Source organism: Lepidochelys olivacea, assembly GCF_965140295.1.
Source record: "Lepidochelys olivacea isolate rLepOli2 genome assembly, chromosome: 7".
Classification (NCBI taxonomy): Eukaryota; Metazoa; Chordata; order Testudines; family Cheloniidae; genus Lepidochelys; species Lepidochelys olivacea.
The window spans coordinates 28,878,897-28,893,160 of NC_140417.1; the positions used below are offsets into that span (position 1 = coordinate 28,878,897).

The window sequence follows — 14,264 nt, forward strand, 5'->3', positions numbered from 1 at the left end:
CCAGCCTTGCCCCATAGCAATTGCTGGAAGGAAGATAATGTAGGAGGTAATCCTCCAGTGTCCCTTTAACTGAGTTAAAGCTGCTTTGCACTGCGGACGTGGTGCAAAGTATCTTTAATAGGGCCAGAAATCTTTGATCTTATTTACACCACTGTAAGAGAAAAATCAAGCCCTATCTATGTATATGCTACATTCCATGTAGTTCTGTATAGTTTGCTACCTGCTCCCATAAAAATGATGTTTTGCAGATGAGACACTTTTTACCAAGTGGGGGGAAAAGGCAAGGCAAAAACTTGCAATAGTCATTGTGTCCTAAAGGCTAAATTCCTGTGAAAAAGTTGGACTGGAGGAGGGAAGATACATAGGTTGACGATATTTATATTAGCTTAAATAATTATGCAAATTTGAGATGTGTTTGTGTGTGTATTTACTTACAAACTCTTGATTAGCCATAGATAAATATAGAAAACAAAGCCATACCTCGCAACCTGAAATCTTTTTATGTACCAGTTTTTATAGCACCTAACACCAGATATTGGTTACTTCACAATAGTTAAAACAATGGGGAAGAGGAACTGCTCTGCCCCACCTAAAAAGATGGGTGTGTGTGAGGGGTATGGAAAGGAAAAGGAATCCCATAAATTCTAAATTCATGGCCCTACCCACTGTATGACTTTTAACTGGCTAGTGGGTTCAGTAAGGTTACATTTAGGCTTTGTGTACACTATACAGCTTTTAGCGACGTTCGGGCAGTGTAAACGCTGTTTGTCAGCACTTTTGTCGACAGAATACTTCTATCTCCTATGAACAAGGTTCGCATTGTCAACAGGAGAGCGCTCCTGCCGACAAGGAGCCGTTTATACTGCCACTTGCCCCACAAAACTTTTGTCTTTGGGGGGAGGAGGAGCTTTTTTAAGCACCTGTGAATGACAAAAGTTTTTTCATTCAATTGGAAGTGTAGACAAAGCCTTAGACTCACTACAGCAGTAGAATTGAAGAAACTGCACCAGGATCTCTGCTCACAACCTGGCAAGGATACTGGCGAGCTCAGGTACAGCATGTGGGAGAGCACTGCATTTAAACGTTGCGCCAGTTTGCCTTAAATTGTTTTTTAAACCCATTTTGTTAAAGTAGTGCAAACTTTTGTGTGGACGCTCATTTCACTTTAAAAAAGAACAGGAGTACTTGTGCACCTTTGAGACTAACAAATTTATTAGCGCATAAGCTTTTGTGGGCTAAAACCCACTTCATCGGATGCATAGAATGGAACATATATGCATATGCGCCACAAGTACTCCTGTTCTTTTTGCAGATACAGACTAACACGTCTGCTACTCTGAAATATTTCACTTTAAGAGACACTTACTTTGGTTTAGCTAATTGACTAAAGCTAAACTGAAATAAGCCTGATTTAAACCAAACTAAGAGTGTCCACACAGTGTGGGACTAATTTAGCTAAATCAGTTTCAAAGACACAACTTTAGTTAAACCCAGTGCAACTCTCTCATATAGTCAAGGCCGAGGAAGAATAAATGACTAAAAGTAGTCATTAGCAGCATTAGCTGGCTTTATGTGAGAGGCTGTTTTTAATACAAAGACAACAAATTAAAATGAGGAAATATTTAATAAAAATGCCTACTCCCTCCACCACTGTTCCCTCTAATCTGTGCACGTGTGCACACGCACACAGATCCTAAACCCCGCGCACATGGTGAAACACCGCACACACAAAAATTTGCACAGAAGCACAAAAATTTGCACAGAAGAAATTTTTTGAGCACACGGCCTGTCAAAAATGAGAGGGAACATTGCCCTCCACACTCATTCCATGCTGGCAGAACAGGGAGTGTGTTTTTTACTGAGTAACCATGCCAAGCATCTGCTGCCTGATATGCCTGGCAGATGGCGTGTCAGACATACTGTTATTGGGCCCTTCATTCATTCCTACTTCTCTACCTCTGGCGATAAGCCAAGCAATTATTAGGCTGGATATCCACTCAATGGGTAACCCCCTCTTCCATATATGCTCCCAAAGATCAGCCAAAACTTCCTCACTAGTCTTAGGAGTTAAATCACATTCTTCTCCTGCTCATGGACACTTTAAGAATTTAATTTTTTGACAAAAAGCTATTTTTCCTACATAAATGAATAGGATGCAAACTCTGCTACGGGCAGATTTCAGCCAGTAAAGACGTAAACTCACCAAACTTTCCTATGTATAGTAGTAAATGATGCATATACAGAGTACTCTGTCACTGCACTTCAAAGCACCTATTACTTTCCTGTTTTTTTGTTTAAGGACCAGTCATCAACACAGATCGGTCATGCATGTAGTGTCCAGCTTGATCTGTGAATCTGTAGCAAAATGTTTGGAATGTATTTTCAGCCCTTCCGTTTTATTTTTCTATTAAAAAACAGTAAAGTAGAAAGCTAGGATCAGGGAAATGTAACATAGACATGCATGACACTTACAAACCCAAATACAGTGGGCCAAATTCTGACAGGCCGTGCACACAGACATCTACTAGAAAAAATCTCTGCTAGCAGCAGGAACCTGGTGTTGGAAGTTGGCCTCACCTATAGTCCTTCCTTTAAATCTTCATAATGAGCCCATTCCCCGGGCCCACCATGACAGATGACAGTGATGCAGAGGGCATTTGGAGGGTCAGGTAGTATGAGCTGCTTTTTTATAGCTGTAGCCATAGCCCTGATCTTGCAATGATCTTGCACCCACCTGTTCACAGATCATTAATTCCCTTCCAGGAATAATTTGCCCAAAGGGTCTGTGAGTGGAGGTCTGGCTGTCTGCCAGAATACAGATTTACAGGAGTTTTACTTCTTGCAGTGTGTGTATAGATATAGATAGATACACACACACAACACACACTGCAAGAAGTAAAACTCCTGTAAATCTGTATATATATATAGATGCCTGTTTTGGGGACCCAGTTTCAAGATGGATGTTTTCTGTGTCATCATTTATAATATCTGAACTCTATACAGATACATCTTAAACAGGCAACTGTATATCCTTGCCCTATTTTGATGCAGTTGAACTGGTCTGAAATGAGGTATGAAATTCTTAGCATTTATGGCTCTGATGTCTTCATCTGATACTTCACTTTTTGGGCTGTCCATGTTCACACAGCAGGAAACACCGTGGTAATTCAGGCTTGGTTGGAGTTGACTTTTGTTGTTAGCTCCTTGAATGGTTTGAGGCCTCACATTACAGTGTCTGGGAGATTCCACTGGGATATAGCAAGTGGGTTAAAATTGAAATCTTCTGAACAATAGGGAGTGACAATGTCTTGTTTTTCAAGCTTAAGCATGTTGTACTATAAATGGAGTTACACTTGGCCATGAACCTTGAATCAGCTGGTATCAGTCGGGGGTTTGTATGGTTGGAGACAGCAGAAGCGAGGTGATTGAAATGACCGTCACCTTCTGGCTAACTATGATCAAGTTCCCCACAGAAACTTCTTGAAGCAGATGTGCAGGTTGTGGACACATGCCAGCACATACACATTGAAGCCATCACAAGCTTTTATTATGCTAACTCCATCATCTCAAAGCATCAGGCAAGCTCTATCTTTGGCAATCTGCTCTTTTCCAAAAATGCCCACAGATGCCTCTGAAATAGCGGTTCCCATGTTAACAATTGCTGCTGAACATTTTCCTTCACATTTTCAACAAGACTATTTCGCAAAACATTGCAGAATGGGATCTGGTAATGAGACTCCAGTAGTTTTATGAGCCATCCAGAACACAAATGGTTAATTACTCAAATCTGGTCTATGACAGAACAATTAGCCCACTTTGTTAAGCTGTGTTGCCGTCGCTCATGATTTTACCATACCTCTTGCAATATTCAGTGTTTTCTTAAAACCCCAGCTCAGATAGGCAAGTGATTTATGTAAAAATCTCAGCTTCCATTTAAAAAGAGAAACTAAGTCCCTAGTCCTTGTGGTTGAAAAGAAAACCTGAAAAGATGATCCGAGTACACCCTAAAAGCTCAGAAACCAAGACAAATGACAAAGCATCCCAAATTTATTATTTCTCCAAAATCTCATGGTTTTAAAGTCAGCCTCCTGATTTTGTTTTGCATCTGACTCATGGTTTTTGAATGCTTAGGGTTGGCAATATAACTGGTCAAGAAAAAGGGGGCGGAGGGGTCAACAAAATATTTCAAAAAATTCCCCATATAATTTTGGCTTTCAAGATTTCAAAATTCATAAAGTTTTGACCAGTTTACTCCACTGACTTCACTGATAGTACAAAAAACAGAGTGGAGAACCAGGCCCTGTGTCTCCCTTTCTCAACAAAATGATGTTCCCAATTTTAATGAACTCCCTTTGAAGTGTAAGACTAGGGCAGCAGTTCTCAAACTGTGGGTTGGGACCCCAGAGTGGGTTGCAACCCCGTTTTAATGGGATCACCACAGCTGGCATTAGACTTGCTGAGGCTCGGGGCTGAATCCAAAATCTGAGCCCCACTACCCAGGGCTGAAGCCCTCAAGCTTCGGGGCCCCCCAGGCTGGCAGGGCTTGGGCTTTGGCTCCCCAGCCTGGGGTGGTGGGGTTTGGGCTTCCATCCCCCTTCCCAGGGTCATGTAGTAATTTTTGTTGTCAGAAGGGGGTCATGGTGCAATGAAGTTTGAGGAACCCTGGACTAGGGCCACCAATATGGTTCATTTCCTTAAGGTCCAGTCCAGATCCCAGATCTCCCATGAAAGTTGGAAAGTACCAGGGGCACAGACAACTTTCTTTATGGGGAAGTGGTGGTGGAGGAGGGGACTACAGTTAAAGAAATAATAGAATAATAGCTGTTGAATATAGTTTTAATGAATAGTTTTGTACCATGACTAAATTTGTCTACTTTTAATCAAATGAGATAAGCAAGTTTCTCTTTCAAACTCAGCATTTCCTTTATTTATTAATACAATCCTTAAATTTTTTTGAGGGGGGAGAGGGGGATAAAGCTCCCGTTAAGCCCCCAGTTGTCTTTGTCCCTGAATACAGGGAAGAAAATTGCTCCTGAGTGCATTGTGTGCAGTCTCACCACCCTGGCCATTTTCCTCCTTGATTCTCCCTGTTGGGCAGCTGGGAAGCAGAGCTACTTGCCAGTTGTAGACAAGAGCGGCTGCTTCTGCCCTTGCCGGCTTGTATAGTTTGGGAGGGAATGGAAATTGGCAGAACAACAATGGTAGCAGGATATGAAAACAGTTGCAAGTCAAGTGTGGCAGGGCTACTCCAGGACTTTCATGTTCAGTGGGCCAAATTCTGATCTCACTGTGGTGTAAATCTGGAATGCATCTATTGAAGTCAAAGGAGTTAGTTACATCATCTTATAACACTGGTGTGAGATCAGAAGCAGGCCCAGCCAGTTTGGTTGCATATAGTGCATTGGGGGTTTAAATGAGTGTAGGGGATGTGGAATGGATGTGAATTTAGAGAAGAAATAATTGAGCGTGTATAAAAGCTGGGTGTTAGCTGTCAGGGGTGTGTGAGGTTTTTGGAATCAGGCCCCATACATACAGGTTTGCTATTAACACAGGACTCCAAGGCATTTTGAAACTGAAAAGAGAAGGAATTTTTGTTAGCTGCAGCAGACTGTTTACATCAAACTTTTGTTTTTCAGCTCAAGGCAAGTTTGTTACAGGGAAGAGAATTAGGGCATTACCTCAATATTCACATGTCAAATGCAGCCTCTCTAGATGAACCATGTGGAGGTTTGAGTTGGCACAAGTTCCTCAAAATAAAATATTAGCTGGGTGGCTTCATGACTATGAGGTTAAACTCAGACATTAAAACACTTTATTAAAGGGGAATGTTTTTATATGTACCAAGGTGGATCTGGATGAACATAGGTAGGTGGAAGATTAAAGCAGCCTGAAAAAGCCCTGGAGCTATAGACACAGCCCGTGTTATATACTATGTTCTAATCCTCATGTCTGCTCGGACAGGTAATTGTTTTTTATTGTGTTTGGCACTTGCCCACCAATTCAGTACCAATTATTTTTGACATTAGGTGAAATTCTGGGCTGTGCCTGCTGCAATAAAAGAGAAACAAGCTTTGAACAAGTTGGGCAAGTTGGACATGTAGAGGGCCAAATAGTGCTCTCAGTTCCACTGGTGTGAATCTGGAGTACATTCACAGACTTCAGTGGAGTTACTCAGGATTTACAATGAGCGTTGCAGCTGTGCTGCTGTAGCCCCGTACTGTAGACACCTACTATCATGACGGAAGGGGTTTTTCCATCACTGTAGTAAATCCACCCCCTTGCGAGGTGGTAGATAGATCGATGGAAGAATTCTTCTGCTGACCTAGTGGCATCTACAATGCGGGTTACGTTGCCTATCTAGGTTGCACAGGGTGTGAAATTTTTCACAGCCTGAGCAATGTAGCTAGCTCGACCTCAGTTCTAGGTCGAGACCAGGCCTCAGAGCAGAATTTGACCCAGGGTACTTAGTCCTATGTCATGGCTTATAAATTAATTCTATCCATGGTGGAGAAGTAATTACATCATTCACTGTGTCCTGTTTACTCTTCTTTGCTAACCATCATTCTTTTATTAAAGGGTAACTGGCAACAATAGCTGATTACATTTCCCCATCAAAAGAGCTGCATCTTTTTCAAGTGGGATGGAGATAGGTTGGAGGATGCTCATGTATTATTGTGTAGAGAGCTACACAAGCCAACCAAGACAGTTGCAAAATCTATCTACCTTAGATACTTATACAGCTCCCCCACCCTCACCCCCATTCCTGTAGTGCTGTAGATAAATCTCTGCATTAAGCATCTTTGCATAACTGTGTACCATTTTCATATGACTTTGTATTATGCCTCTTCATATAACCTTGTATTAAGTCTTTTCATATATAACCTTTATTTTCATATAACTTTATATCAAGTCCTTTGATATAGGAACTTTGTATCAAATCCTTGTCTAGAAACTTTGTACTGAGCCTTGGTATAATGTTATAGCCCCTAAGGATAGTTAAGGTAGAAGAAAAATGTCTTTTCGCTAGGAGTAGAACAAAATCTCCCCCCTTTTAATCAATTGCCCTGTTGAATGAGTAAGGCATGGAAGGCAAGCACCTCCAGTTGGAGAGGGGATGGAAGCTGGACCCACGAACAATAAAACTTGTCAAGTGGGCTCATTAAAGAAGATCAGACATATTGATGGCCTTGGGAGTTAGAAGTGAGAGCCCTCTTTTGAAAACACACTTTTTGAAAATAAATGTGGCAGCATTAAGACAACACCCAGAAGGAAACGTCACAGATGACCAGCTCACACAGACACAGATTTTGCATTTGCATGAGAGGGAAACTGCTATAAATGTGAGGTGTCTTGCAGAGGACCCCAGGTCTCGTCTTGTCAACATCGGAGCATCGATCCAGATCGACAGAAGCCTGGCTCCACCCCTCCCCCATCTAACTCACCAGTGAAGTTAAGGGGAGCAACTAGTTGGTAACAACAACAAGATGGAGTGTGCTGGTGTGTGTATGTGAGTGCATGAGTGTAATATATATCATATGCATAGGATACAGCATTGACTGATGCATGTATTACCAATAAATTTGGTGCTTTGCCTTATCCCCCCTGAAAAGATCCTGCGCAGTACTTTAAGTACAAGAGTACCTGAGCACCCCACAGGTTTTAGTGCATTTATCCTCACATTAACCCTGTGAAATGACATTATTCCCAGTTGAGGGATGGGGGACTGTTAGATGGAGCCACTGAGTTGGGAGATGTGAAACCATGGAAAAGGAAGGGATCTTCAGAACTCCAATAGACATATGGAGGATTTACAGGGACAAATACCACATTACTCCTGATGGGGAAAATTATGGCAAGATGTTTACTTTCACACAGAAATTTACTTGCTGCTTCATTCTTAGGGCCATCCTTGTATAAAATGAAACGTGCCCCATCCAGCACACTGCCCAGTGTGACTGGGACCCACTCCTGTGTACCCACGACACTGTCCACATCAGCTGCTGTTGCTGCTTCTTCCTCCATACAGCTGGTTGTGAGGCTCTCTGATTTCTGGTGCTCCAGCCTAAAAGAACCAAGAAGCCAGGAGATAAAGCTGGTAACAAGGAAGGAATGTTCCTGCTAAGGAATTTATTCTCTGCCATTGCTAGCTGGTGCTAAAGTTAGATGAAATAACTGATGGGCATTGAGTCTGAAACTCTGGTTGGAAGGTTGGGTGTGCAAATGTGGTGAGTAGTCCTTGAAAATCCTGGGCCATATTCACAGCTGCATAGGTCTAAATATACTACTGCTGTGGTGAAATACTAATAATGAACTAACACTGTACAAATTATTTAACCAATAATCTTACTGGCAAGTAAGATTTTGTAACTTCTGCAAATTTCTATTGCTTATCAAATTATTTTCCTCTGAATTCTCGTCAGTTGCAAGCCTCTTCTCAATTATATGTCGTATATAGTTTACATAGAATGCTCATTTAGGCCCCAGTTCAGCAAATTATTTAAGCACGTGCATAACTTTAAATGTGAGGAGTCCTATTGAATTCAGTGGAATGACTCATGTGATTAAAAAAAGGAGGACTTGTGGTACTTTAGAGACTAACAAATTTATTTGAGCATAAGCTTTTGTGAGCGTCCGATGAAGTGAGCTGTAGCTCACGAAAGCTTATGCTCAAATAAATTTGTTAGTCTCTGAGGTGCCACAAGTCCTCCTTTTCTTTTTGTGGATACAGACTAACACGGCTGCTACTCTGAAACCTGTCATATGATTAAAGTTATGTATGTGCTTATGTGCTTTGCTGGATCCGTGTCTTAAAGGAATATAAAGCTTTACCACGTGCTTTTGAGAGAGCATTACTTTAGCTTCACTGTCTATAATTAATCTTAACTCCAGCACCCACTCCTTTCCCCCTTATGCCTGTACCTGCTTCTGCAAAACCCTAAAAATTATAGTAAACTAATAAAAAATTAAGACAAACCTGTAATAAAATACATTAAATTATGTTCTTGCACAACCTGCTTATCTTTCCCCTTGTTTTCTGGTATTTCCGCCCAGCCCTACTCCACTCCATGGTCTGTAGTAATTTCTGCTTTTGTAAAAACAACAAGGAATCCTTCTGGCACCTTAGGGACTAACAAATTTATTTGGGCATAAGCTTTCGTGGACTAAAACTTCATCAGATGCATGGAGTGAAAAATACAGTAACCTTATGCCCAAATAAATTTGTTAGTCTCTAAGGTGCCACAAGGACTCCTCGTTTTTGCTGATACAGACTAACACGACTACCACTCTGTTCCCCTTTTGCGCTTATCTGTTCAGACTGTAAACTCCTGGAAACCAGAACCTCATCTTCTTACTTATCTGCCCAGTGCCATGCACATCAGTCGCACTATATGGAGAAATAAACAAGCTGAGTGAAAGAAGAATTACATAAAGACCCCAAAAGTAATAATATAATAACCACCCCATAAACAAGCACCCCCAATACAAATCATAATCAATAACTTAAGGTGTTTTTTTAAATTTCAAATAACTGCATTATTTAGCAACCATTGTACTTCAGTTAGAAATGTAGGGAGGAATCTATAGCAGCATTAAATGTACCCCCTTGAGTGAAAGCTAGAGCAATGGTACAGCTTTACAGTACAATAGCTGTAACTATTTAATTTAATCGGTTAATTCTACCAAAATGCTATATATCAGTTTTAGTTTTTGAACAATGAAGACAACTAACAAAAGCAGCACCCTCAAGAAGCATGCATAACATGCAGAAGTAAACACATGCTTCTATTGTTGCAACCTTTGTTCTCCCTTCCCTTTCCTCCCCTCCCATTCTTTGTGGCCCTCACTCTTTGTTACATCTTAGCTTCTAGCCAGGTTTAATAATTGAATTAAGATGATGTTGAAGTAAAAAGAAAACGGTACAGAGTTTAAGCATAGAAGTTTCTGGTTATCAGGGAATAAGGTCCAGATTATCAAGGTGTGCAAAATTCGGTTTAGGAATGGGTGGCATAAGGAATACATAATCTGCAATCTCCCTGGTTGGGTATTTAAACCCTTTCTTATGTGCTGAGTATTCACTCAGGCAAGCATTAGCTTTGATTTCACTGCAGCTATGCATGTGAGCAAGGGTTTACAGGATCATGTAAGAAGGCCCTGATGCTGAGAAGGCCTATGCACACATAATTAACTTTACACATGTGAGCACACATAATTAACTTTACAGGATGTGTACCATTCATGTGCACAAAATGAAGCACATGCCTAAATCCATATCCCTGGTTCTGCAAAGATTTATGTAATCTTTCAGCTGAGGAAATCAAAACAAACAAAATATTTTTGTTTGTAAGGTACCATGCACAACAATAGTGCATCAGTGAATAAATAAATAATTATAGAACTTGAGCATTGGCCTGCTAAACCCAGGGTTGGGAGTTCAATGCTTGAGGTGGCCATTTAGGGATCTGGGGCAAAAATTGGGGACTGGTCCTGCTTTGAGCAGGGGGTTGGACTAGATGACCTCCTGAGGTCCCTTCCAACTCTGATATTCTATGATTCTATGATTCTATGACAATGATGCTGATGATAACAACTTTGGGGGGGAAACATTGTCCTGTGTTGTTTAAAAGCCAGAAGGCTGCCTGCTGTATTAAGTTCACTTCCATCACAGACAATGAGTCCGATTCCCAAAGGTATTTAGGTGCCCAGCTTCCACTGGTTTTACTTAGTGACCCCCTGTTTGCAATGAATACAGCCTCTGAAAGCCACATATCCCAGAAACTGTCACAACTCCGACTCCCCGCCCGCAATAATGTAGCCACCCAGCTTGGACGCGGCCTGTAGGCGTCACTGTTACAAGGGAAAGTTGCCCGGACGCCGATGATGATAATAACTCAGCCCGCTGCCAGCTTCTTCCCTGAAGCAAGAATTCCTCCAAGAGGGCTGGGGCTGCCTTCCAGCTGGGCTGCCCTCCCTGTGCATTGTGGGACTCGTAGTCCTCGGAGGCCCGCGTGTGCCTGGAGCTGGGCGGGAGGCGGGACTACACGTCCCACAAGGCCCGGCGGGCAGCTGGCTGGCCGTTCCTTTTGAATGATTTCACTGCGCTCTGCCTGCCCAGCGAGTTTCGCAGCCGCAGCCCGCGGCAGGAGTCACGGTGTAAGGGGCCGGCTGGGGCGGGGGTGCAGCCAGGGGCCAGAGCGAACCGAGCGCCCTGCCCGTTTCATGGCAGCCGGGGGAGCGGGCAGCGCAGCAGCAGCAGCAGCAGCGGCGGGGCCAGGTTGTGCTCGCCCAGGGCGGCCCATGGCAGCCCAGCGGCTGCGGGGGTGTTAAGGGCGCTGCGTCCGTCCCGCTGCCCGGCTCGCCCCGCAGCCCCCCTCGCTGTGTTGCCCCGCCGGACGGGGACGGGCGGCGCCGCTCCCGGCCGGCCGCGACGGCTCTGGCCATGGAGGAGGAGGACTACGCCAAGCTGGTGATGGAGTCGGAGCCCGAGTGGCTGCGGAGCGAGCTCAAGCGGCTCTCCCAGGAGCTGGGCGAGACCACCCGGGAGAAGATCCAGGCGGCGGAGTACGGGCTGGCCGTGCTGGAGGAGAAGCAGCAGCTCAAGCAGCAGTACGAGGAGCTGGAGGCGGAGTACGAGACCATCCGCACGGAGATGGAGCAGCTGAAGGAGGTGAGCCGGCGGCCCCGGGCGGGGGGGGCCCGCCGGGACTGACTGCCCTGTGCCCGTCTGTTGGAGGGGGAGAGGGCAAGGCAGGGAGCGCGGGCGAGGGCCTGCGGCCCGTGAAGGGGGATCTGGAGACGCGGGGTGCCTCAGCCGCTGTCTGACCTTGGGCAAGGCCCCCTGAAACTTCGGGGGGCCACGCTAATCTCTGGGGTAACTCCGCTGCAAAGGCTGGAGTTACTCCTGGGAGGAATTTGGCCCATGTGTAAGGGGAGGCCGGTGATATATCCTGGGGCTGCAGCAAGGACTGATTCATTGCTGCAGAGCACCCTGACCTCTGCAGTGGGGAGGTGGCCCGGGAGCGCGCAGGATGCATTGCTACCGATGGATGTTCTGGGCAGGCATGTTTCTGTCTGGTCTGTGTCTGTGCGGGGCAGTAGCGATGTAATTCACCCTCCCCGGGAAGTCTGGCTTCAGCCTCTCTGGAAAGCAGCTGATGCTGGCTGCATCTTGGCTTCTTCCAGCTCAAATGAAGAGCATCATCACCACCATCGTCTCTAATGCAGCGCAGTGTCACGGCAAGATCCGGCATCCTCATGCTCATCGTTGCTGGCGTCATGCTGTGCAGCCCTTTAAAGGGGCAGCTCAGCAATTCCTCTAAGACCCTGTGCCCTTCCAATGACATCTGCTGTGTCTTCTCTCAGCTGGGCGAGGTGCACAGGAAAGAGGATCCTTGCGATTAATATACTGGAGATCAAGTGCCAGGCTGTCCTGTGGTGGTCATTGCAGGCGGAAGGGAATAATGGAAGCCTTAGACCATAATTCTGTTGTTTGCTGTATAATGGTACACAGTTCAGGTCTGTCCAGATAGCATTTCTAATATAAAACTCAGTTCCCTGAATTTTAAGGCTGCAATTTGATATTGGGATCAAGTTTTATATCTCTCTTGCCTTTCCTGTCCCTCCAAATAGAAACAGATTTTTGAATTACATTATTTAATCTGGTTGCTTATAAAAGGGATATATGTGGTAGTGAACTACGAGTTCCTTAATATTAATTAGGTTTCTCCACCTAAGTACAAAGGTTATTGCTATTTTAAAATGGAAAAATTGTTGGTAGATAATATTTATTAGGAGTAGGCCTGCTTATAAAAGGCTGAATTGCTGATATTTAAATACTGGCTACAGAGCATTCACAGGATCCTTTCTGTACAGAGCTGATGTTTCTCTAGTAAATTAGCCTTATAATAAATACTCTGTAAAGACCAGCAAATGAATGAATGGCTGCACAATATGTGTAGAAATGCCATACCCGGTGCCAAAGATCCATGTACTACTGAGCCATTTGACACACTATGTCGGCCATCCATGTCAGAACTTTGACGTGACATGGAGCTTCCTGGAAGCAAAGTACAGAAATCAAATAATTGGCCTTCTGAGTGAGCATCAAAGTGTAAAGCAGCGGAGTGTCAGCCTTGTTATTGCTGACTTGTCAAACTCTTAGTACCAAATGCAGGCCCCTAAGCTTTGAAGACCCTCACCTCACAAGTGAATGGGCTGGGGAAGGGGAGATCCCCTTCCTCACCCCACCTTTCCCTGCTAATTGTTCGGGTGGAGATAATTTTCTGCAATAGTAGATTGGCAGGATAGCTTAACTTTACATTGGGATTATAGGGTAATTACATTGAGGATTTACTACTTCTCCCCTACCACTCAACCAGGGGTGGGGGCAGCAGAGAATATTCTCCCCCTTTCCCCCCCCAGACATTGCTGAAACAACAATGTAGTTATGTTGATCTAAATTTGAAATGTAGATCAGGCTTTAGAAAACTTACATTGATGTAACTGAGGGCTTGTCTACACAAAAACTGCATCCACAATAACCAGACTGGTGTTAATTCACACCTTTTGGGTATACTTACATTGCAACTAGACACGTGAGCCCTCTGACTTGGTCTCAGGCTGTGGGGCTGATTCACTGCAGTGTAGACTTCTGGGCCCTGGCTGGAGTCCAGGCTGTGGGACCCTCCCACCTCGCAGGGACGTAGAGCCCAGCCCCAGCCTGGAAGTCTACACAGCAGTGAAACGACCGGGCAGCCCAAGCCCCATGAGCCAGAGTTAGCTGGCATGGGCCAGCTGTGGGTTTTTCACTGTAGTGTAGACGTGCCCTTTGTTTCAGTGCAGGTCTGAGTGTGTTTAAAACAAACCCCAGCTTAAGCTTTCTCCCAACAATATGGTTGCCGATTCTCTCCATATCTCAATCTTGTCCACCCTTGACTCTTTTGCCCCCTTTCCCATTGCAAGATCTGTCCTTCCAATCCCCTGGCTCACCCTTAATATCTGCTTGCTTCACTCCTGCTCTAATGCTGCAGAGCATCTCTGGCAAAAATCCCATGACCAGGCGTCTTTATTTCCTTGTGCTCCCCTGTCAGTCTGTCTGTGTTTGTTTGTTATCGCTTGTCTTATACTTAGGCCTGGTCTACACCTAAAACAGGTCAATGTGGCTACATCGCTCAGGGCTGTGAAAAATTTCCCATCCTGACCGCTGTAGTTAGGACAGCCTAGCCTGCCCGTTTAGATGTGGCTAGGTTGATGGAAGGATTCTTCCT

At 44.3% G+C, this 14,264-nt stretch overlaps 1 protein-coding gene across 2 annotated transcripts in view; it reads left to right on the forward strand.

Moving 5' to 3' along the window:
• Positions 1-11,296: 11,296 nt before the first annotated feature.
• The window catches only part of BICD2 (BICD cargo adaptor 2), a 151,199-nt gene continuing 148,231 nt past the window's right edge, over positions 11,297-14,264 (forward strand). For both annotated transcript variants that reach the window (XM_084635355.1, XM_084635356.1), the window contains exon 1: positions 11,297-11,665. In XM_084635355.1, coding sequence (XP_084491481.1) covers positions 11,438-11,665 — 228 coding nt within the window. In that variant the 5' untranslated portion in view covers positions 11,297-11,437. The remainder of the gene's footprint in view (positions 11,666-14,264) is intronic.